The 25,827-nt window shown below is 38.0% G+C and overlaps 1 protein-coding gene across 1 annotated transcript; it reads left to right on the forward strand.

Annotated features, from left to right (window-relative positions):
* LOC106132484 (uncharacterized) lies at positions 1-25,546 on the forward strand. Its single transcript, XM_013331909.2, has 7 exons — positions 1-166; positions 19,095-19,238; positions 20,747-20,908; positions 21,387-21,563; positions 22,327-22,560; positions 24,630-24,874; positions 25,464-25,546. Exons 1-7 carry the CDS (start codon positions 1-3, stop codon positions 25,530-25,532), a joined length of 1,197 nt encoding a protein of 398 aa, XP_013187363.1. The 3' UTR covers positions 25,533-25,546.
* Positions 25,547-25,827: the final 281 nt, after the last annotated feature.

Raw genomic sequence — 25,827 nt, forward strand, 5'->3', positions numbered from 1 at the left:
ATGGAGGTGCTGGTCTCGCTGACCCTGACCCTGGTCTGGGTGCTGGCTGTGAGCGGCGCTCCCAACGCGACGCGGCGCAAGACCGACTCACCAGAACTGATACAAGATGAGGAAGATGACCTACATCTTCACGACTACTATGATGAAGAGAGGATCAATATATCAGGTAGGTGTTGTGATATAGGTACATGTTGTAGTAGGTTAGTTTAGTGGTGTTAATGATAGGTGTTTTGATGAGCGCGAAGAGCTGAAACGTGATAAAGAAGACGATGTGAAGGTAAATCATTAGAAGAAGAAGAAAAGGACCACTCCAACTCTTTCCTATGGATGTCGTAAAAGGCGACTAAGGGATAGGCTTATAAACTTGGCAGTCTTCTTTTAGGCGACGGGCTAGCAACCTGTCACTTTATAGAAATCTAAATTCTATCAGTAAGCCAAACAGCTGAACGTGGCCCATCAGTCTTTTCAAGACTGTTAGCTCTGTCTACCCCGTAAGGCATATAGACGTGATTATATGTTTGTATGTTAAGGTAAAGTATTCTCTTGTTCACGTTACTATTATAAGTTTGGATATTTGTGAAGTTGACGTTATTGAAGAAAATGCTGCAGTGCAGTTTGTTACCACTTTTTCTGCTTTGGAAGCGTCAGTAAACATAGTTTTCAGTTATTTATTTGACGTCAACCAATGTTGTGAAACCGGAAGATATGACAATTATTAAGTGATGTTGAAATACCCATAATAATCATCTAAAAATTTAGAATTTGTAATGTTGGAAGACGTTAATTCTAAAACTGCATTTAGTTCTCAATCTTTAAAGTGCCCTTCTAGGCAGTCCCTTACTGAACTTAACATAAAATTTATGTGATACCTCTGTTGAATGTCAATAATATTGAATCTGAAGCTGAAAATAATGATGATACATTTTATATTGTAGTATGCATCGCTGCAAAAGTATTCGAACAAATTATCCTTAACTAGCTGTGCCCGCAACTTCGTCCGCGTGGAATAGTTATTTTGGGCATCATTAAAGTAGGTACTCAAGGATGAATAATTTTCCCCGTTTTTTTTTTCACATTTTCCATCATTTCTTTGCTTCTTATAGTTGCAGCGTAATGTTATATAGTCTAAAGCCTTCCTCGGTAAATGGTCTACTCAACGCAATTAAATATTTTTTCAATTCGAACCAGAAGTTCCTGGGATTAAACCGTTCAAACAAATAAACAAACGAAGCACAGACCCTCAACATATTTAAAAATAATGTATTTAAAATCCTGTCCAGTTGAGCACCTAAATCGAGGGTCAGGCAATTTATCTTAGTTTATGTATGTTTATTTATTAATAAGTTTATACATATATATATTTAGTGGATAGGTATATGTCTATTATCTGTATTTCTGTTAGTATATTATTAAATTGTTGCTAATAACTGTGACTTGCCGCTTTTTATTGAATTATCTATTTCCTTTATTGTTGGCTGGTTGACTGGAAGAGATCCCTTCATGGGGTAAGTCCGCCATTGCAAGTGATTTTTTTCTCTTATAACTATGTACTTACTGCTGTGTGAATTTCTATGCAATAAAAATATTACAAGCAAACAAACTCTTCAGCTTTATAATATTAGTATAGATATAACGTAGCGGAATACAAACAAGAACGCATGTAATAGTAAAAAATTACGTTAACATTACGTCATGTCACCCCTCCAGAAAGGTCATTGACTGGTACCTATTGCGTGACCATGATGTGACCATTAATTATGTTCAGATGTATATTACTGTATAGAGTTGTAACATTGTAATCGTGTTAACTAATTGTGTGTTGTTTAAGTTAATTCCATTTCAGTGGTACTTGTTCAACAAGTTTGTTACGTGTTGCTAAATGTTTAATTACATTATTATGCTATGTTTTTTTTTTTCTATGGCCGCCGGTCCCGGGTTCAAGTCCCGGCCAGCGCATGATGAGGAACGAACTTTCTCTGATTGATCTTGGTCTTGGATGTTTATCTATATAAGTACCTATTTATAATAAAATATAGTATCGTTGGGTTAGTATCTCGTAACACAAGTTTCGAACATACTTCGATGCTAACTCAATCTGTGTAATTTGTCCTGTTTATATTTATTATATTCTAGTAGTCTACTCCGCACGGGATGTAGACGTGATTATGAACATACATGTAGGTATATTATAAGTCATAGCCGAACAACCAACCGAGCAACTCCCTAAGGAAGAACTGCAGCCAAAAACAGACAAATTACATACATACATACATATAAACACGTCTATATCCTTTACGGGGTAGACAGAGCCAACAGTCTTGAAAAGACTGACAGGCCACGTTCAGCTATTTGGCTTTAAAACTGAAAACTGAAAGACAGACATATTCCAGGACTAAAACAGCAATATTGAACAGCTTAACAACAGTTTAGCGTTCCAGCTAAGGTGATTGTTAGCCATTAGCTCCACCTACTTACACGGCCTGTATGCGATTATGTAAAATAGCCTGAACTGGATGACTTGGCCTGAGTTAGCGTAGATCGATATAGCGCTTTGCGGCACCTTAAAGTAATAACTATTAGCGTATTTACATTAGTGTAAACTGTTTACAATGAAGATATATATGCATACAATTTTGGAAAATATTGAGGTTGATATGAAAATCGTACTGAATTAACCTCCTTATACTATTTAAGAAGGTACTCAAATTCAATATATTTATTGTATAAGTTTACTAGAAGTACTCAAAATATTTATTGTATAAGTTTCAAAGAGAAGATAGCTGACAAAAATCTTTACAACGCGTAACGAAAGATTTAACTTTCATGTTGTTGAGTTTACCCCTTAGATTTGTGGCCTGCAGTTGAGGATATAACATACATACATCACTTCTATAACCCTTCCAGGGTAGACAGAGTCAACAGTCTTCAAAAGGCTGGTAGGCCACGTTCAGCTTTTTGGCTAGATGATAGAATTGAGATTCAAATACTGACAGGTTGCTAGCCCATCGCCTAAGATGAATCCCAAGTTTATAAGCATATAACCTCACACGTAACTAATCTATTGCCCAGTTGAGATTAGAATAGAAGATTAGAATAGAGATTTGAATAGATTTATTTTTAAAATTGCATACGGTATCACTTATTGACGTCACATCACTTAAATCTAATTATAACTACTACCGCATCCAAAGCGTGTGAAGATGAAGCGGCGGAGCAAACTACACTGCAGATTCTTTACAATGCCTGCGATGCAATAACGAGTACGAATCATGAAGATTGAAGGACCAGACTACAAAAATTTTATTACAGTGCTGGTCTATCAGAAGGTGTAAATCAACATTGACTTATATTCAAACGCGTTCCACGAAGTAAATCAGATTCGAGTGAATCAAATTCGAAAGCGCAGAATTCAATACACACATACATACATAGATATGATCACGTCTTTATTCCTTACGGGGTAGACAGAGCCAACAGTCTTGAAAAGACTGATAGGCCACGTTCAGCTGTTTGGCTTAATGATAGAATTGAGATTCAAATAGTGACGGGTTGCTAGCCCATCGCCTAAAAGAAGAATCCCAAGTTTATAAGCCTATCCTTTAGTCGCCTTTTACGACATGCATGGAAACGAGTGGTACTATTCTTTTTTTTTATTAGTGCCGAGAACCACACGGCAGAATTCAATAGTTGCAATTTTCAGTCACGAACACCAATCGGAAAGAGATCAGCATTTTATAACCGTTGGACACCTGCCAGCGGCCGACAAACAAACGCCCTAATCTAATATATTCAAACGAGCAATTCTTGTATATAATAATAGCTTATTATATTAAGCTCTTGTATATAATATATAATATAACAGATTAGGGGATTTTCGGCTCAAGGAATCGGTTTATCAAGGTCCTAGGTTCGAGAAAAGCTCGGTTCCTAAGATGTATAAGCGTTTTAAGAAACTATATCAGCGCCATCTCTGATAGACCGAGCAAAGCTCGGTGAACCGGGTACCTAATTTATAATGAAAGACTCGATCGAACGTCCACCTCAAATTATTGACAAGAAAGGAACGTACCTAATTGTTAGCCTTGAAAATGATATAAATAGTTTAGGTCTTTATTTCCGTTTTATCTTGTTGTATCTCATAGCCGCTTTACGACTAGTTTTCAGACCGTTATTGTTATTGTTATTTTAACGTTACTAATAAAAAAAATTTAATTACGAGTATTGTGAGGCTTTGGTAAAATTTCGCAGATGAGAGATGAAAGACATACATACATATAGTCACGTCTATATCCCTTGCGGGCTAGACAGAGCCAACAGTCTTGAAAAGACTGACAGGCCACGTTCAGCTTTTTGGCTCGATGATAGAATTGAGATTCAAATAGTGACAGGTTGGTAGACCACCGCCTAAAAGAGGAATCCCAAGTTATAACTAATATTTAATTGAACTTTAAAAAGCGTATTTCGTGAATCAGAACTGTGTCTTTGTTAAGAAAATCGAGGCTTGTAAAGTTAACGTGTAACTAAATGAAAGACATGAAAGATATTTTAAATATCCATAAAACAACTACAACCCTTATTAGGGCTAATTTTACAATATGTAAGATGGCGTGGGTTTAGTTAAAGACACCAGATCCAGCAAATAACGAATTGAGATTCCATCATTAAGCGTCGTTTCAGATGTAGTCTCTGCCTACCCCACCGGGCAAAAGGCGTAATTTTATGTATGTATATTTCATCATCAAAGAAACGTTCAAAACATAGGCTAAATACAAACATACATATGGTCACATCTATTGTCCTTGCGGGGTAGACAGAGCCAAAAGACCGAATGGCCACGTTCAGCTATTTGGCTTAGTGACAGAATTGAGATTCAAATAGTGATAGGTTGCTAGACCATCGCCTAAAAAAGAATCTCAAGTTTGTAAGCCTATCCCTTAGTCGCCTTTTACGACATCCATGGGAAAGAGATGGAGTGGTCCTTTTCTTTTTTGTATTGGTGCCGGGAACCACGCGGCATAGGCTAAATAGAAAAAAAAACACAAATTTTCCCAACTATAGCCTAATGGGGCCGGCGTATCTTATCTGGGTTTGATACAGCGGGCCGCGGTTTCCTCGCGTTACAAAAACCTATTTATTATTTCAGCGATTCGGACCACACCATGGGAATCGTGCCCCGTTTTGTAGATAATACGAGTTGAATAATTTGTAAACACTCTTGCCTTCTACTCGTATTTGCTCTCGTCATTGCTGTTAGAGGACAGATTGTTACAGATGTTATCTATCGATTTATTTTAAAAAAAAAACTTAAAACTTTTTATCTTTCTTCTTAAAAAATAAATTTAAATTAACTAAAATACAAGTTATAAATAGAAAACAGTAAGATCGTGAGAGGCTAGCGTCTGAACTAAGCGGAGCTTGTAACTCAGAGTTTTCTCTTTCCAAGACATTACACTTTTATATGAACACGTCTATATCCCTAGCGGGGTAGACAGAGCCACCAGTCTTGAAAAGACTGAAAGGCCACGCTCAGCTGTTTGGCTAAGTGATAGAATTGAGATTCAAATAGTGACAGGTTGCTAGCCCATCGCCTAAAAGAAGAATCCCAAGTTTATAAGCCTATGCCTTAGTCGCCTTTTACGACATCCATGGGAAAGAGAGATGAAGTGGTCCTATTCTTTTTTCTAATGGTGCCTGGAACCACACGGCATAACGCACGCGCTTTTCGTGAAATAGTTTAAGTATGAGATTAGTTCAAAATTCATGGCTACACATTCGGTTACCTGAATGTGCAGGTTTCCTCACGATGTTTTCCCTCACCGTAAAGCGAAGTTTAGCATTCAAACTACATAATTTCACATTTTTGAAAAGTTACAGCAAAAAACCAAAAGTAGCTTAACGACAAAATGAACATAAAGGCAATGACAAATTTCCACGGATAAAAATTTCAATAGCAATCAAGATTTCTCATTATGCAAATATTCCTGCGATTGCGATATCAAAAAAGAATAGTTTTTGGTTGATTAAATTTTTCTTAAAATTTTCAGACAAGTAATCTTGTTACACCTTTCTTTTTGGTCCGAGGTACAGAAGAAAATTGATTAAACTATACCACACAACAACATTAAATTGATATGTCAGACACAGAAATATCAATTATTTGTAAACTTTCTGGCCACAACTAACCAGTCGCTTCGGATCGTTATATAACTTAACGTTTAACGTTATAAATGTTCCAGAGGGAGTGAGACTATTTCTATACATACATACATAACGTCTTTATCCCTTGCGGGGTAGACAGAGCTTTGAAAAGACTGATAGGCCAAGTTGGATTAAGTTTCAAATAGTAAAAGGTTGCTCGTCCATCGTCTAAAAGAAAAATACCAAGTCTATTAGCCTATTCCTTAGTCACCTTTTACGACATCCATGGAAAAGTGCTGTATGGTTCTATTCAAAATTCCTGGAAACCACACGGCACACACACATGCTTATATTAAAACTATAAAAAAAAATAACTCTTTCTCCAAGTGCTACAAGTAAAAAAGATTAGTTATATATTATTTTCTGAAATTCTCACGGGGTGGATACAACTATATTAACGGGAACAAAGTCACAAAGTCACACAAAACGACAGTAAAATATATTGTCAACGTTAATTTGGGGTTGAACTCGGCTGGGAAAGTACGGGTGTGGCCTGCCACTACGATGAATGGATGGACAGTGACCAAAACTAAATCGATAATTCTGTCTCTATGTAACTGTTATTAGATTTAAGAAGATTTGAGTTTAAAGTACAACTTAGTGATCTAATTTAGAGTTTTGTACGTAAGTATCCAAACATAGCATACATACATACATAAAATCACGCCTCTTTCCCGGCGGGGTAGGCAGAGACTACCTCTTTCCATTTGCCACGATCTCTGCATACTTCCTTCGCTTCATCCACATTCATAACTCTCTAACATAAACAGAGCATAAAGAGCCAAAAAAGTCGTGACAGTTTGTGTGCTGGCCACAAAAAAAAAGAAAATCAAAAGTAACTTTTGATAGGTAATTAAAAAAAAAACAAAAGAACATGGCGTAATTTTTATTTGAAAAAACGATTATGTAAAGCTAATAACTTACCAAATAACTTTACATACTGTATTATTTTGAAAAATTCAGTGCTGTATAATTATTTCAGTATATTTAAAAGTGCAGTTAATCTTCAAGTACCTACTAAAAGTTCTTCAATTTGCTAGTAAGAAATTGAGAATATTTTTTATATCCACATAATAATAATTACCATTATTTTCAGAAAGAAATAAGTAGTGCCCTTGTACTGAATTTCTCTTTAGTTTAAGTTCTATTTATTTTTCCTTGATGTACGTTCATATAAACATTAATAAAAAAAAGCGTAAAAGAACTACGTCTTAAGTAATTGTGCTTCGTGGTTCTAAAAATAAAATCAATGTCTTTCTTGGGAATAACATAAAACTAGGGAACTAAGACCCATTAGGGAATTAACACCATACATTATTCAATACAAAAATGTTTATTTGGTGAATAAAATATGACTGTTATATTTCTAAACTATACTAATAATAAATTTATCTAATTTAAATAATGTAAAATGTCTAAACTACAAACAAAAAAAAGAAATATTATTTGAATTTGGACCCGTCAATACAAAATGTAAACTCTTTTAAACGGTCGTAGTACAATTCAGTCAGACTTACCAAGGGAAAGTCGGCAACAGAGAGACATTAAAGAATTGTCAATCACATTAAAATATTCTTCGCAACACAGTCTGCGTAAACATCTCAAACACAAACAAGAGGTTTCACTTTACAAGATTAATTTGTCTATGTCTTATCTCGTCGCTTTTAATGTGATTTTCCTGTACACTTTTCCCTTTTCCTTTATAAACTTTTCTTTGACTTTTTATTTCTTACTTTTAATGGAGGCTTTACATTTAATGAACGTAAGTACATTATATTTTATAAAACGTTTATAATGTAAATTTAATCCATTTGTGCCGTGTGGTTCCCACTTCATAGGACCACTCCATGTCTGTCCCATGGATGTCGTAAGAGACGATTACGGGATAGGCTTATAAACTTGGCATTCTATCATGGCTCTGTCTACCCCGCAAGGGATATAAACGTGATTATATGTTATTTAATGTAAACCTATCAAAATAGGTAGTATTTTTACATTTATCAAACATGTGCCGTGTAGTTCCCGGCACTAAATAATAGGACTACTCTACATCTCTACCATGGATTACATAAAAGGAGACTAAGATATAGGTTAATAAACTTGGGATTCTTCTTGTGTGTGAAAGACTAGCAATCTATCACTATCTTATTCTCAATAGCAAGATATAGGCCCAATGGCCCACATTTGCATGAAGTTCTATTCAATATATGGCAGTATTTTGGCAACACCAACCATGCCAAGGCTTCTAGGTTGGACGCGCGCCAAGCGGCCAGATGACACGCGGCCGCCATTATTACATTTTTTTTAAATTTACATTTCATATGTGCATAAGAATTTTTAAACATGCACGTTAATGCTGGCTTTATGACGTAGGTATGACTTACCTTTTCATTTCTTTTTTTTAATATACTTTTGTTGGTTGGCGTAAGTTTTAGTCATAGTCAAAATTAAGCGTAGGTACATTAATTCATTTCTTTTCATGCATTCTCAGCATTTCTGACATATATATTTTTGCTTAAGTATATATATTTATGCTTATTTGATACTAGCTATGCCCGCGACTTCGTCCGCGTGGAATAGTTATTTTGGGCGTCATTGATGACCTCAAGGATAAATAATTTTCTTTGTTTTTTTTTTACATTTTCCATTATTTATTCGCTCCTAATAGTTACAGCGTGATGTTATATAGCCTAATGCCTTCCTCGATAAATGGTCTATTCAACACAAAAAATATATTTCAATTCGAACCATTAGTTCCTGAGATTAGCACGTTCAAACAAACAAACTCTTCAGCTTTATAATATTAGTATAGATTTAATCCAACATCTAAATTCTTTAAGCAGTTGTTGTGTTTGAGATTAGGAAATCATACATACACGACTCGTGCCTACTCAATTACAAACTTTCGTAGATATTTACAAAATTTGTACCGGTGATTTACATGGCCTTTTAGTCTTTTCACGACTGTTGGCTCTGTCTACCCCGCAGGGACGTTACTATATGTATGTATGTATGTGATTTGCAATAAGCTTGGCTTAAGTAAATTAATAATGTAATATTCTAAACACACTAAAATGCGGTATGCGCCGAACTAAATACTTGTAGAATCATACATATATAAAGTGAAATGTCAATGTCTTGAGTGTCGTCACGTCTATAATTTACTGTTAGATCAAATCGTAAATAACTACCAGTCCAGGTAAGGTGACATTTTTACTACGCCCAAAGAATCATTGTCACACCACGATAACAATAGAATTATAATGATACATTTTATAGAATTGTATCTGACCTCGCAAAATAATTTCCAGAGGGGTTAGTGCGAGTTATATGCAAAATTAAATGCAAAATGCTATACTAATATAGTACCTATTATAAAGCTGAAGAGTTTGTTTGAACGCGCTAATCTCAGGAACTACAGGTTCCAATTGATTGATTCTTTTTGCGTTGAATAGACTATTTATCGAGGAAGGCTTTAGGCTTTATTACATCACGCTGCAACTATAAGTCTTTTCAAGACTGTTGGCTCTGTCTACCCCACAAGGGACACAGACGTGATTATATGTATGTATCTATATATCTACAAATAAATACTTTATGGTTTAGTCTTTTTTAAGGATGAATGAAACCAGGTTAACTATGCAAATACATATACAAGGTCAGTAGTTAATGGAAATGTTGGAAGGCCAAGACAAACAAGCCTTGTATCGCCCGTATTAAATTAGAGACGTTCTGATGAAAGGTCACGAGGTCACGAAAACAGATCACGAGTAGCCAAAACCAAAGCTTGCTTGAAAAGAGTGATGAGTGATGAATTAAAAGTCATACATACATATCACGTCTATATCCCTTGCGGGGTAGACAGAGCCAACAGTCTTGAAAAGACTGATAGGCCATATTCAGCTGTTTGGCTTAATGATAGAATTGAGATTCAAATTAAAAGTTCTAATGATCGTGGCAAATGACTGTCTGACACCTCTGAAAAAGAGGCATGATATGTTTGTACGAGTGTGTAAAAAAATAACGTTCACGAACATGTCTATAGCATCTTTTAGACGTGACATTGTTTTTTGTCCAACATTGAACAAGTACGAGAACAAACGCCCATTTTCTTCATCAAGCCCTTTTCAAACAAAAGCTGCGCATCTCAAAATGACTACCTGATCGTGCTCCCAACAATGGCACCTGACGTTACAACAATAAAGTTCATATTTGAATGGCTGGCAATGTGACATGTGTCGTTTGAGTATTGTATCAGCCGGTTAATTTCCTGCTTCCCTGGTAGAAGAGAAATTCGCAATATACTACGCTCCAAGTTCCAAGTGACGTTTTTACTTTGTCTGAAAGTTACGGGGCGCTCGCTCGCGTCTTAAAAGAATGCCTTTAAGTTCAAGGAATTTGGAATGAGAAGTGAATTTGATGTTGATGGACGATAAAAAACACCTTAATTTTTTATTTTCAAAGAGTCTCTTCTATCTGTCTAAAATTTACGTACGTGTTTCATTCTTCATACCTATATCATTACAGCCTCTGTCCAGTGTGGGATCAATTGAAATAATGATATAATTAAGTTTTGATTGTATTGTATTTTACATAATTTTAGAGCATGATGGCAAACGAACTTTTTACTAATTGACGTGGGTCTGGGATATTTACCTATACCTATGTATGTTATAAAATATTGTATGATTGAGTTAGTATCTTGTAAAATAAGTTTCGATCTTACTACGAGACTAACTCAATCTGTGTAGTTCGTCCCGTATATATTTATTTAGCAATGAATTCCACCTCTTTTATCTTTAAGCTTAGATTAAGCCTTTATGTAAAAGATAGAACTAATAATGGTCTCAGATAAATTGGAAAGCCTCTATTTCAGAAATCTATTTTATCAAGAGGATCGGACCTATCCTACAATTAAGTAATCTTTACGGTTAATAGCCCATTTTCATATAAACAGCGATTGCACATAAAAATAAAGCACCCAGTTGACTGAACATTTTATTCTTTGCGTCGTTTTCACAAAGGCGCCATTCCATCTGAAGTTTGACAAACGCCTACATGAAATGTTACCGCAATTCCACACGAGTACGTATATTTAACTCGTAATTAAGGCGTATACTGAAGCGAAACAAAAAACCACAAGGCGGAGGTAAGTAAAGCGACCGCTTCATTATAAATTTTACTCATATTCCCATACTTTCATTCAAATAATAAAATATGCATACATTTCCAGAGGGATAGGTAGAGTGGAGATTATATATTTCCACGTGCCACAAACAATGCATACTTATTTTGCATCGTCGACTTTTATCAGTAACCAACATCATCACATTCACTAACGATATACATATATAGGTATAATAAGTAATTTTTGTGTAAAATATACCTTATACAAAGTTTTGTCAAAGCAAAATGTGTCGAAATAATGATTTTCGAAACGCTACGTCGCTTAATTTTGCTAAAGAGCAAAGTTCATAAAAGACTATATTTTGTCCGCAGTTACGCCCGCGTATCAAAATACCGTATACCGTTCTCTTGTATTTATCGGTAATTCCTTTCTAAATACCTACACTTCAAAGAACAAATATGCCAAATTTCAGCGTTCTACGCCCATTAATGTCAGTTTTTCGTCGTCTGTTAGTCAAAGTAAGTACTTTTTCTCGTCAAAGTAAGTTACTGAAACATGACACTCTTGACGAACTAATCTAGTTACAAGACTTTTAGATTAGTTCAAATTCTAATTTTTTATTCATTATTATGGGACATTTTAACATACCTTAATAACTAACATGTCTTTTGATTTCACAACATTGGTTTACATCAAATGAATTACTTAAAACTAAATTTACTGCCACTTCCAAAGCGTCAGTGCAGAAGAAGCGGTAACAAACTACACTGCAGAATTTTCTTCAATAACGTCAACTTTACAACTATCCAAACTTAGAATAGAAATGTAGACGCGAGAATACATTGTTATGATTCACTTATTTATACGAAATAATAATAGTTATCTAAAACATGCTCTTTCAAAAAAGAAAATCTGTAAGATACAAAACAGCGACCACACTTGTAATCTTTTTTGTTCTTTTTTGTTAGACTATGTGCATTGATCTATATTTGTAAATTGACGTCCGGTGATAAAGCTGCAGTGTAGTTTGTACCGCCGTTTCTTCTACACATGCGCTTTGGAAGCGGTAGTAGATTTAACTGATGAAACGTCAATAAGTGATACCCTGTATAAAATTTTTAAAAATAAATCTATTCTATTCTATTTTTTCCTTTAAATATGTCTGTATTTTCGTGATAGGTATATTGTCATGTTACATCTTTTCAAATATAATGATTGCATCAGAAGGTTAGGTCTAAGGCCGGCGCTATCATAGACCAAACGGCTGGGCTACTCCAACCGCCAAGTCCGGCGGCGCCCATATATGTGCTATTTTTTTAAAATTACCTACGTCCGAAAGGAAACTTACAATGACGCACGACTAACATTTTATCTTATTCAAAACATAAATTAGTATTAACAAAAATAACATTTACGGTTTTAATACATTCTTTTATAATCATCCGAATAATGAATTTATAACATATGTATATTACCTGAAAAGTGCCTGCGAAGGGCTATTTATTTTTATAATATTTTTATAAAATATTGATTTATTGAATAAAAATTGCACCTCGATGCTTATGCTTAAGTACAGGCATATTTGGAATGCCCATACTGATAACTGTTAAGGATTTCCCTCGCCTCTGTACTATATGACAAGATCATAAAATTTATGTCGCTTTATTACCGTACCCAAGTTTTAGCTCCGTCATCAGATAATTCCTCAATTTTGATTTGCTAGTATCATTTAATTACAAGAGCTCTTCCACTCACATAATCAGATCCGTTCCGCATCATAAAAATTGCAGCACAATCGGTAAACGAGAATAAGATAAAATTTAACAGGTAAAAGAAATCACAACTTACTAAAGCAAAAAAAAATGGAAAACAGGAGGGCGCCATAATACGATCTCGCTTCTTTCTTAAACATGTGATGGGCCGGCACTGGTTATGTCGACCTTCTGTAGAAATGAATCTAAGGCAGCAGCCGATACCTAGCCTCCATTCGAGGCCAGCTCACCACAAGCGAAATGAAAGAGTTTATGTAATTCTCCAAAAACTCCAAATACTTTTGACGGCCTCTGTGGCTCAGCGGTAGTATGCTTGTCTGTGGCATCGGAGGTCCCGGGTTCGAATCCCGGCCAGGGCATGATGAGAAAAGAACTTTTTCTGATTGGCCTGGGTCTTGGGTGTTTATCTATATAAGTATTTATTATTATTATAAAATATAGTATCGTTGAGTAAGTATCTCGTAACACAAGTTTCGAACTTACTTCGAGGCTAACTCAATCAATGTAATTTGTCCCGTATTTATTATTATTATTAAAAACTTTTTCCTTTCTCATGATTCTAGTCTTTAGCCGCAACTTTGCATAAACCCGTTTTCTTCTTTCCCGGAGGGGTAGGCAGAGACTACATTTCTACTTACCACGAACCCTGCATACTTCTGTCGCTTCATCAACATTCATGACTCTCCGTGCAAACGGTTTCGGGTACTCTTGACCTTATTCCCTGTTTCCTTGGTAATTTCGAGGAATCTACTACTCCCCAAATTTACAGCTTCAAAATGCAACAATAACAATGTTCTGACCAGTATCTCAAAGCGTATTTTGAGGAAATATTTTAATGACATGTCAGGTCATACCCATAACCCTAATTGAATACAGATGACGCAAAAAGGAAGAATGCATCGTTGCAAGGAAGTAGACTTTGGGAAGTAGACAGATTATGAGAAGATCTATATCTGTTGCGTTTTTTTAAATACTTAATATTATGAACGCACATTGATCAAATCAGAGACGTCCGGGCAAAAATATCAGGTCAAGAGTACCTGAAACCGACGAGCTTGCATGAAGAGAGTTATGAATGCAGTCAAAATGTGGTCAGAAAAAATGTAGTCTCTGCCTACCCCTCCGTGAAAGAGACGTGATATATGTATGTATGTATGTACAAACGTCGGCTGTATGAGATTGCAGAGTAACTTTTTTACCGACAAAACCTAACTGTTTTATCAAATGAAATAACAGGCCCGTACAAACCAACAGCCGGCTCTAAAGTTATTTAACAGAAAATAGAAAAACTGCAGCTGTGTCCTCAATAGACGTCCGCCGAGGTCCACTTCCGTCGCCCACACCCTCCACTACCCCGCCCAGAGCTCAGCAGACGAGATACTTTGCTTTGTGCAGCTTAAAAATTTCATTTTACTCGAATTTATTGCCAGTCCATAGTCTATTTATATAATATATACATACATGTATTCATATAATCACGTCTATATCCCTTGAGGGGTAAATAAAGACAGCAGTCTTGAAAATAATGAATGGCCACGTTCAGCTATTTGGCTTAGTGATAGAATTGACATTCAAATAGTGACAGATTGCTAGCCCATCGCCTAAAAGAAGAATTCGAAGTTTGTAAGCCAATCGAAGCCAACCCAAGAGAAGAATCCCAAGTTAACAAGCGCATGCCTTAGTCGTACTACTTAAATCTAAATAGAAATTACCTTTAGGTTTAACAAAGGCCACCTGTTTTCCGGAATTTAATTACTTTACAGTATGTAGCAAGTCTGCTCGGCCTAAATGATAACTAAACTATTGTTGTAACCTCAGAACAGAAAAAATATGATTGTAACATGCACGAAAATCATAAACTCGCGAACACTCCTGAAACATACAAACTTTCGATCTTTCTTTGTTTTTTCGTAAAGAAACTTTTTCTTGAGAGAAATGAAATACCTAGTAATCTCAGGCTTTTAAAGGTTAAGGACTATTATTTATGCTCCAGAAGTTATTTCTTAATACTAGGGGTGTGTAGGATCATTAGGATTACATTATGATAACTGAAAATCACCGTTACCTACAATTTGTCTCATGTTTTTTAGATGAATCATAATATGTATGTATGTATGATTATTTTAAGATCTATAATAAATATAATAAATATATACGGGACAAATTACACTGATTGAGTTAGCCTCGAAGTAAGTTCGAGACTTGTGTTACGAGATACTAACTCAACGATACTATATTTTATAATAAATACTTATATAGATAAACATCCAAGACCCAGGCCAATCGGAGAAAGTTCGTTTCTCATCATGCCCTGGCCGGGATTCGAACCCGGGACCCCTGGTGTCACAGACAAGCGCGCTACCGCTGCGCCACAGAGGCCGTCGATACGAGTTGCTCGCACGGTCATGTCGCACTCAATACAAAATATATTGAGACCGACAATGTTGTTCAAACATAATGCGGGCTGCGTTCGCTTTGACCTGACCGGAGACCGCAGAACGCATCCAGTGTGACAAATCCTTTAGTGTATAAGCCTATCCCTTAGTCACCTTTTACGACATCCATGGGAAAGACATGGAGTGGATCTATCTATTTTTACTAAGTAAGTACTTACCTCCTATCTATATATATAAAACTCTTTCGTTACTGAGTGACTGACTGACAGACAACGCACAGTCGAAACTACTGGTCGTAGACAGCTGAAATTTGGAATGTAGGTTCCTTGGGATATGTAGGGGAGCACTAAGAAAGGATTTTTGGAAATTCAACCCCCAAGGGGGGGGAAAAGGGGTAAAAACTTTTCTATGAAAAATCTTATTCCTTGGGTTTATAAACTTGAAACTTGGCATGAACACGTACATAGGCAAGTAAATATGTTTGACATAAGTTTTTTCAAACTACCCTCCAATCGTGATTTAGGGGGTGTGATTGGGTGACTGATTTATTAACGCACAGCCGAAACCGCTCGGTATAGGAGTCTGAGATTTTGAACAGAGGTTCCTTTAGTAACATAAGTGAGCACTAAGAAGGGATTTTTGAAATGTCAACCCCCAAGGGGGGGAAACGGGATAAACTGAGCCGGGGCTGCGGGAAAGTTCTAACGAGATACCGTGGCCCCGGAACGCAAAGGGCAACTGAAGGAACGAGGTGGGTTTTAGTCAGTAAAAGTCTGACACTCCCTTCCGTTCCACCCAGAGCGGGAGAGGTCATTTGATGATTTCCCATCCTTAAAAAAAGACTTTGTATGACAACTTTCAGTCGTCTCTTTAACATACATAATAACATACATAATTATGTACATACATGCATAACATTAATAACATCACGCCTTTAAATCCCTATTTTGTGTTAACACTACCCATACAAACAGCTACGAAATTTGTCCGCATCCATTTTCACCTAAATTCTTAACGTTAATGAGATTTACTTTTATCAACCTAATAGCCTCACATGTACGTATAACTTCGTAAGAATTTTCTTTCAACTCCTAACCGTTGAGGAGTTGTACCTTCCATCATCAGCTCATTCACATGGGATGATGACTATCAGACGCAAATACTTAAACAGATCTATGAAATTGTCAAAAACGTAATTGCCTGTAAATTTGAGGTTTGCCCTTGATTTCCCTGGAATACCATCATCAGATCCTGATTAGGTAACAACGGGACCAACTTGAAAGTATACTCTACCGAACAAAAAAAGAATCACGTAAATCGGTCCATAAATCTCGGCGTAATCGGTATGCATAAATAAAACACCCGAATTTTATTTTCTACTACCTGTGGAAGAAAAAGCCCTGTCGAGATCATTAAAAAACGCTATATATAACCGAATTACACGTGGGCGAAGCCGCGGGCGGAAAGCTAGTTTGTTTATATAATGTTTACTTGTCGTCACTATAATGTTAATCATGCCGAGTACACTTGTGTTTGACCTACAAGTGGCCATGTTTCTATTGTTTATTTTTATATTAAGTTTTGTTGTAAAACTGTTTTGTGTACCTAATAAATAAATAAATATTCTATAGTGCCGGACACCACACGACACTTGATGAAACTTTTACCGCCTAAATATTACCGCTTTGCTATTAATGCCTAACTATCACATCACTGAGAGAACAGTCCTCGGGAAAGAATAGGACCCGACGAACACATCTCCATGTACCTCGTCTGCGCAACCACGACCACTCTGACAAGAGTGTTTGATTAAGAAGAAGAATAATATTAAAGGCGACACCTCTGTAGCATGAGCGGTAACTCGGGCTCGACGGCCACAAAGGGAAGATCTTCCGCCAGGCTAGGTGTTATGCCTGGGGAACCGCGCGACAGACGATATTGTGTCCAGAGGTCAGATAGATAGATAGATAATTTATTTATTTGATTTGCTACACACAATTTACAATTACATATGGAATACAAATTAATTAGGGTGTGAGTTGCAGCAATACAAAAAGGTCACAACTCAACGAATTCATTGCAATCAAAAGCAATAACTACGCTGATTCTGCTGCAGTCATGACCTAGGTGCTAGTGCAGGTCAATCTGCGCACGTAATATGCTCCAATCCGTGATATCTTTGCTTGCGCGATTTAGACTCTTCACTGTTTTTGACTGATAGCGTCGTGTGATTTGTTGTTGTGACTTGTGGCTTAGAGATGTCGCCACAATACTTCCACCCAAGAACGGTGGTTGATACTCTCAGGTTATTAAAATTACTAGCTGTGCCCGCGACTTCGTCCGCGTGGAATAGTTATTTTGGGCATCATTGAAGCCCTCAAGGATTAATAATTTTCCCTGTTTTTTTTTTTCACATTTTCCATTAGTTCTTCGCTCCTGATAGTTTCAGCATGATGTTATATAGCCTAAAGCCTTTCTCGATAAATGGTCTATTCATCACAATAAGAATTTGAACCAGTAGTTCCTGAGATTAGCGCGTTCAAACAAACAAACTCTTCAGCTTTATAATATTAGTATAGATGAATGTATCAAATTGCACCCTTTTAAAACTCCTTTCATCTATATTGATGACGTTACATGAGATGGCTCGGTCCCGCGTTATTCACAAAGGGGTGACCTTTTCTGTAACCTTTGAAAGTATAAAATCAAAATTGAAAAATGTTGGTCGGCCGGTTCTGCGACAAATTTTTCATCTTAATTTTAAAATCTCGAACATGTAGAAACATTTTTTTTTCTTTTTGTGAAAAGTTCGTTGAAACACAACCTCCGTATTCTAGATTCTGTAATACGTACCTACGTATAATACGTATATAATCACGTCTATCTCCCTTATGGGATAGACAGCGCCAACAGTCTTTAAAACGTTCCACGTTCAGCTGTTTGGCTTAATGATAGACTTGAGATTTGGAATAGTGACAGATTACTAGTCCATCGCCTAAAGGAAGAATCCCGAGTTTATAAGCCTATCCCTTAGTCGCCTTTTACGACATCCATGGGAAAGAGATGGAGTGGTCTTATTCTTTTTTGTAGTAAAGCCGGGAACCACACGGCACAAATTGGTTGACGTCAAATAAATTACTTAAAACTAAGTTTACTGCCGCTTCCAAGGCGTCAGTGCAGAAGAATCGGTAACAAACTGCAATGCAGAATTTTCTTCAACAACGTCAACTTCACTTCTTGCCGTGTGGTTCCCGGCACCAAAAGAAAAAAAGAATAGGACCACTCCATCTCTCTCTCATAGATGTCGTAAAAGGCGACTAACGGGAAGGCTTATAAACTTGGGATTCTTCTTTTAGGCGATGGGCTAGCAACCTGTCACTATTTGAATCTTAATTCTATCTTAAAGCCAAATAGCTGAACGTGGCCTATCAGTCTTCAAGACTGTTGGCTCTGTCTACCCCGCAAGGGATATAGACCTGATTATATGTATGTACGTAGTGTACGTCAACTTCACAAATATCCAAACTTAGAATAGAAATGAGTTCAACCAAATTATTTTCATTTATAGAATAGTTCAACCAAATTATTTTTATTTTCCAGAAAGGGGCATGTACCTCGGGTCCCCGTGCTCCCAGTGGTGCAACCCCAAGCTGTTGCACGTGTTTTGCGAGCCCACCACCCAGACGTGTCAGTGTGACTCCAAACACCCCGTCTCTTTGGGCGTCGCCAAGGGCTGTGCTAAACGTGAGTTGTTCCTCCTATAACAGCTTGATCTCTGACTGCTTCCTCTCTACTATTAGTTCTACTCCGCGCCACCCAGACGTGTCAGTGTGACTCCAAACACCCCGTCTCTTTGGGCGTCGCCAAGGGCTGTGCTAAACGTGAGTTGTTCCTCCTATAATAGCTTGATCTCTGACTGGTTCCTCTCTACTATTAGTTCTGCTCCGCGCCACCCAGACGTGTCAGTGTGACTCCAAACACCCCGTCTCTTTGGGCGTCGCCAAGGGCTGTGCTAAACGTGAGTTGTTCCTCCTATAATAGCTTGATCTCTGACTGGTTCCTCTCCACTATTAGTTCTACTCCGCGCCACCCAGACGTGTCAGTGTGACTCCAAACACCCCGTCTCTTTGGGCGTCGCCAAGGGCTGTGCTAAACGTGAGTTGTTCCTCCTATAATAGTTTGATCTCTGACAGGTTTCTCTCTACTATTAGTTCTACTCCGCGCCACCCAGACGTGTCAGTGTGACTCCAAACACCCCGTCTCTTTGGGCGTCGCCAAGGGCTGTGCTAAACGTGAGTTGTTCCTCCTATAATAGTTTGATCTCTGACAGGTTTCTCTCTACTATTAGTTCTACTCCGCGCCACCCAGACGTGTCAGTGTGACTCCAAACACCCCGTCTCTTTGGGCGTCGCCAAGGGCTGTGCTAAAAGTGAGTTATCGAAAAAGTGACCGCAATAAAAATCACAACGCCTCACCTCTCGATAAGACATAAGTTTAGGGTAATAAGAGATTTCTAAAAGATCTACCTATCTGAAGATACCTCAGGCATAATACCGAGCACAAAAAGACGCTGTATGGAGAGATAATTTTAATATATTTTCGACGTTAGCAGAGTATTATCATCATCGAAGACGCAGTAGCGTAAAGTAGAAATCTGAAAGATATTCTGATTTGCGGCAGTAATATCAGTATCCAGTTTAAGTATCATAAATCATAGCCAATATTTGTTACGATAATTGTTTTGTTTTCAAACAACGAAGACTGAAGATACTGAAGAGTCGAGAGCCCTTCCCTTTTGTGCGCCAAGTAAGGGCTCTTCATGAAGAGTGCTCACTCATGCTGACGGGATTTTAATTCAATTTAATTAAAACCACGTGTTTTATATCCACTTTTCTATGAAAGTAATTAAATTTCTACGTCAAAATTTATATATTTATAGAGCAGTTACACATATTTTTCACCAAGGATGGAATGAAATAGGTTCTTAGTTCTTCTGGATTAAGGACATAGAAATTGCCCCATTTACCATTTATGAATATGTATGTATAAGCACACACTGTTATTGAAGTCACAGGAGTCACACAGCTGTCCCTCCACTGTGATTACCAGAACTACTCATTCCCGAATCGTGACTAAAACTTTATTCCTGAATAATGTAGACTTGTCCAAATGCCAAGTCGACGAAAACAGTAATGAAGATATTTTTATCAAATTTTGATGACCATGATCCTAAAGCCACTCTCACTTCACAGCCAGGAAGCTCGGCGAGCAGTGTTTCTACCGGCAGACGTGCCGGGCGTTCGATGCGCATGCGTCCTGCGTCCAGGTCAACCACAACGCCTACTGCCAGTGCGACCCTGGCTACCACAGCACTTCGCACTCCAGACCTACGCAGAGAGTATTCTGTACTGAAGGTAACGGATATACCTTATAAATCGATTAATTCTTTCTTTATGTAGAAAACTAGATAGCAAAATTATGGTTTATTCACCCACGTGATATCACCTTTTAGGTTTACCAGTAAGTAAAACTAAAATTGTCATTCGCACTGCCTATCAAGACACTGAGCGTGAACTGAAGTGGGTTTATAGGTGGGTACATATAGTCACGTCTAAACCCCCTACAGGGTAGCAGAGCCAACAGTCTTGTAATGACTGAAAGGCCACGTTCAGCTTGGAGGTGACTTGAGTTGACTTTCAGTTGGAATTGAGGTTCAAATGGTAAAGAGGTTGTTCGCAAAGAATGAGTTTGAGTACAAATTTGTGTAGTTATCAATTCCAACATTAGATTTTAATACTGACCTTATGACTGTTAAAATTAGAAGAAGTCGCTTAGGTATGATAGACTTAAAACTGAGTAGCTTCTTGTAAAACAAGACAACCAATCTTCCAGACTTGGTGCTGCTGACAGCGGATATGCCGACGTTGCTGGGCGTAGCGTCGGGGATCTTCGTACTGGCGGGGCTGCTCTGCATGGTGCTGCATCTGTACACGAGGGCGCGGTATCACCCCACACACCTGGCTGATGCTCGCCTCACACCGCCCTGTTTGTACTCTCTCAACGATACTGGTTAGTCTTCTGATATTTTGAATTGTAAGGTGTTTGTGAAGCCTGGAAGCTCTGCTTTTGACGGGTTTTGGCATCTATAGTAATTGTTCTTTGACTGGTCATCCACCTACAGTAAGTACCAGTGTTCTTACGGTGAAAGCAATGTCTGCCTTGTAAGGAACCAGGCAACTGAATGAACCATTTCAAAATTCAAAAATTCAAAATTTTTATTCATTATTATAGGATACTATATATCGCTTAAAAATTGTCAAAACGTATGGTTTAACAACATTGGTTGACGTCAAATAAATTACTTAAAAACTAAGTTTACTGCCGCTTCCAAGGCGTCAGTGCAGAAGAAGCGGTAACAAACTGCATTCAGTTTCAAGCTAGCTAAGGTAACCTTTCAGTTCAAGACAGGAATACAAGAGTAACTAAGTATAGCTACTTTTCTGAAATTTCTACACTAAAAAAAGCCTAGTGCCGTGTGGTTCCCGGCACCAATACAAAAAAGAATAGGACCACTCCATCTCTTTCCCACGGATGTCGTAAAAGGCGACTAAGGGATAGGCTTACAAACTTGGGATTCTTTTTTAGGCGATGGGCTAGCAACCTGTCTCTTGTTAAATCTCAATTCTATGGTTAAGCCAAATAGCTGAACGTGGCCAGTTCAGTCTTTTCAAGACTGCTACCCCTACAGGCTCTGTCTACCCCGCAAGGGATATAGACGTGACCATATGTATGTATGTGTAAAAAAGCCTAGTCAGTAAACGCTCGATTCCAGGGGGCACGGTAAGCGGCACGCGGGCGTCGTCGCGCGCCTCCTCCCGCAGCGGCTGCACCAGCGGCACCCTGGAGCTGGAGTCGTCGGCGTCGCGGCGCACGTCCCGGCGCGGCGTGCCCGTGTCGGCGTCGCGCGCAGGTGCGGCGCGCACCGCGGCCATCTTGCTAATCTCGCGGCACCTGAAGGCCGTAAGGCGGGACGGCGGCGCGCACCCGCCTAAGTGCGCCGCCAAAGGTGATCTGGATAATGTATGCAGCCCGCGGCCCCATTACTGCACGGTCGGTGTCCGGCGGCGGGTGCGGTTTCCTCGAACGCTGCGTGGGTGGTTCGCGCGGTTTTGCCATAGCATTTCTATTGGGTGATTGATGTACTCTTCACTGTCTCTAATGGGTACCAAACTCTTACAACAAAATGGATTTAATCGCAAGTTTGCTTTGGGAAAACAAATGCAGTTCAATCAAAATCTTGCTTTATGTATTTCGTTGGTTCAATTGAAATATGATGTTGTTGATATTTTTCAACATCCGACAGTTTTATATGACAGCTTAACTAAAAGTTAACGTGAATAATCAAAATTTGATGATGATGATGAAGTAAACACGGTGAATACAAGGCTTTCGGGGAAAGTCTGTGTGACGCATGCAACGCACCGATGACGCCCGTCCGTTAGATGTTGCGTTTCGGTGTTAGCGGCCACGGACAGACGCTAGTCTGCGACTGCTCGGCCACTCGATGTTCCTCCAAATATGCTCCGTAAATAACCCCTGGATTGTAGTATTCTTCTTATGTATAAAACAAAGTAACTTTTGGTTCCTGTTGAACTTCCCATCTCTAAATGACCCTCTGTAGAGTCTGCACTGAGTGGTGCTGACTTGATTTTTACATTACCTTCGTTGTATATATATTTTGTATAATGGTTTCTGTATTTACCGTATCCTTCTGCCCGTCACCCATCTTTTTAAATAAAAATTTCATTTTCATCAGTTGTATCTCTGAAGTTTTGTTATATACAATACATATTTGTCTCTTATCTCGGGTCTGCTGGAAGAGATTTCTTTAGAAATAAGCAGGACCTATGTAATTTTGTTTCTTGTGTTTATCATTCTCGATTGTTTTCTGTATACATAAATCTGTTAATAAATATTTTGACAATTTCATAATTATCATATTTCTAGAATTCTGTATTAAAATCCACAATCTCACAATCCTTTCCTCATTTTCTTTCAAAGCATATTTGGAAAATATCGAATAAATCTGACGATTTTGATGGTTTGTTGTAAGTACGCTTGATGTGAGGCTTTACTCGTGGCATTGGCACTATCAAGAACAACCTTTGGGCTAAAAACTATATCGTAAAGCTATGGTGTGGCGTCAGTCGCAAGGTACGCGCGAGCAAGATGGCCAAGGTCTTTGTCTTTTCCTATCTCATCTACACTTCTTCGAAACTGAACCAAGGTAGCCTTAGCCTGGTCTTTAACACCAGAAAGATTAACAATCTCTCTGTGAGTTACGTGACCTAACATTTTCAATTAACACTTTACACATTCACTGAACACAATCAATAATTCACCTTTGCAATAAATTTTGGTAACAACACAATAGAAGGCATCACTGTTAATAATACAATTATTAAATAAAAGACGTATCACAATAATCTAGTGTGTGAAAATACATTTCGATATAAACGATGATATTTTATTAATAGTAATGCCATTCTCAAAATATAATATTTTCTGGTATCTCGAAAGATTCAAGATTCGGGCCAAGGCTTCAGTTTCACGACAAGCACGCTGCTTTGCTTCTGTCAAATTGTCCACTTTTAGCGTTGGCGCTGCATGCACGCCTTTATCATGTCGCAGTAAGGTTCAAAGTTCATTGTTACACTGTGCCCTGTTGTTAGATAATTTTTACTTGCTTGGTAATTTGGGGAAACATCTTTACCTCTACTGATATATATTTTCGCTTGTAACTTGTTTAATTTAGAAAAAACAGGTTAACTTCATTTGTGCTTTATATAAACAAACAAACAGATTTAACTTCAACGCTTTTGAAATTACTAATGCAATATTATTTAACATTTATCATATCAAAATGTAAAGCAATCTCTCACTGATGTTCTATTTCAAATCGCATCTTCTCAAAGCTTAAAAATAACTCACTTGGCAATGACAACATCTAAAACTATGCTTACATTTAAACCGAAATAATCATGCTATGCAACGCAATCACAGCAGCAACGCATAGCACGCATATTATCGCAACAATTTTGCAAAAAATGTAATAAATACCATTTTTTACCTCAGGTTCGCGACGTCCAAGTCTAAGTTCGGTTCAAAGCAGCTCTTCGTCTATTAGGAGTTATAGTGCAAAGAGGTGGGAGAAGGAAAGGGAGCAGAAAGAGAGACGGCAGATGAGCATGCGCCTTGCTCAGCTTCACGATAAGATGTCGTCGGGGCGGGAGATCCCTAAACATGCGCCGACGCCGTCGCCTCGTTCCCCAAATAACTCCACAGACGGGCTGTTACCAGCTGTATGTGAGATTAGAGAAGTAAGAATCATCAGATCCTTATTAGACTCCTCTTGAGTATCTTCGAGCTGATAAAAAAGATTAGACAAAGGTACTGGAGTGGAGTTGTAGATGCATTTGTAAACCGATTGTTGACACACTTTCTCCTAACATACACCCTGATGAAAATTCTGGAAGTACCCCGAATTGATAAATATCTTATGTCTCTTTTATAAACTTCTGCTACTCCTGCATTGCAGACATATACCTACCTAAACATGACATCGTTAGACCTGTAGCTCCAACAACTAGTATATAAGACGACCTATTATAAATCATATTGAGACACATTTGATAAATAACTATCAAAGTCGAGAGGACCCATCTGAATACACGGAAAGATGAGATTAAGTTCCAACTGGATAACTGTTATGGCCTTTTGACAATTTGTTCTTTAGCAATGATGATCTTCTTTTTCCGCCTGACGTGAATCCTGGCTATATACTCACCTATTTCGAGAGGTGCCCAAGTGCGACTTTATTGTCAGGAACGTTAATAATATCACTACGAAAACATATAGATCCACGATCTGTCTTCGCATCTTCAGTTCTAATAAGCGATATTCTTCCAGCTGGTGACGAACCCAGAACCGCAGCTTCAAGGCGTGGACGGCCCCTGCTCCTCATCATCGCTTTACTGACAGCAATTCCAGCCCAGGAAGACGCGTCGGTCCCTGGACTCGCTCTCGGACGGAGCTCCGGCCATCGCCTGGATGTAGACTACCAAAAGTGCTTCAGTGTATCTGTGAATCGAAGTGGATCGCCGAATATCGTGTCTTAATTTTGACTTCAGTGATACAAGTATAGTGGACTGAGATGTTTTCGATGATTTGTCAGACTGGAATCGGCAAAATTCGACAGCTGTAATCGTAGATTGGACTATGAGGTTCATTGGTTATAAAATGGCGTCGGTGATTTTGAAGGGCCTTGTTTATT

The sequence above is a fragment of the Amyelois transitella genome, chromosome 9, assembly GCF_032362555.1.
Source record: "Amyelois transitella isolate CPQ chromosome 9, ilAmyTran1.1, whole genome shotgun sequence".
In the NCBI taxonomy this organism is placed as follows: domain Eukaryota; kingdom Metazoa; phylum Arthropoda; class Insecta; order Lepidoptera; family Pyralidae; genus Amyelois; species Amyelois transitella.

Coding starts and splice junctions, on each gene's coding strand:
- LOC106132484 (XM_013331909.2), top strand. CDS start 1: ATGGAGGTGCTGGTCTCGCTGACCCTGACCCTGGTCTGGGTGCTGGCT. Junction 20,909..21,386: donor GAGAGTATTCTGTACTGAAG/GTAACGGATATA, acceptor CCAATCTTCCAG/ACTTGGTGCTGCTGACAGCG. Junction 21,564..22,326: donor GTACTCTCTCAACGATACTG/GTTAGTCTTCTG, acceptor GCTCGATTCCAG/GGGGCACGGTAAGCGGCACG.